At 59.9% G+C, this 329-nt stretch overlaps 1 protein-coding gene across 1 annotated transcript in view; it reads left to right on the top strand.

Annotated features, from left to right (window-relative positions):
* The window catches only part of EMH_0049200 (uncharacterized protein), a gene marked incomplete at both ends in the record, with an annotated part of 7,961 nt that overhangs the window by 5,278 nt on the left and 2,354 nt on the right, over positions 1–329 (top strand). The window contains one exon of the mRNA XM_013496493.1: positions 6–329. Within this exon, the coding sequence (XP_013351947.1) occupies positions 6–329 (324 nt within the window). The remainder of the gene's footprint in view (positions 1–5) is intronic.

Raw genomic sequence — 329 nt, 5'->3', positions numbered from 1 at the left:
TGCAGCGGGAAGATATTCACAAAGGCCAGAGACCCGTGTGTCTCCGTTTTGTCTCATCTGCTGCTGCTGCTGCTGCTGCTGCTGCTCCAGCAGCGGATGACGGCTACCAGCAGCAGCAGCAGCAGCAGCAGCAGGGCGGGCCTGGTGCATCGGCAGCAGCAGGGACAGCAGCAGCAGCGGCAGCAGTTGATGGAGTGTGTGGGGAGCAGCAGCAGCAGCAGCAGCAGCAGCAGCAGCAGAAGACTGCGCTGCTGCAGTTTCTGTGTCTGCTAGAGCAGCAGATATTTCGCTGGTGCAGCAGCACCTCTCTCGAGCATTACTCTTTGACT

This window comes from Eimeria mitis, genomic scaffold (assembly GCF_000499745.2).
Source record: "Eimeria mitis Houghton genomic scaffold, Emh_scaff2139, whole genome shotgun sequence".
NCBI classification, from domain to species: Eukaryota; Apicomplexa; class Conoidasida; order Eucoccidiorida; family Eimeriidae; genus Eimeria; species Eimeria mitis.
The sequence above is the reverse complement of the archived record's forward strand: the minus strand, read 5'-3'. Positions and strand labels throughout refer to the sequence as shown.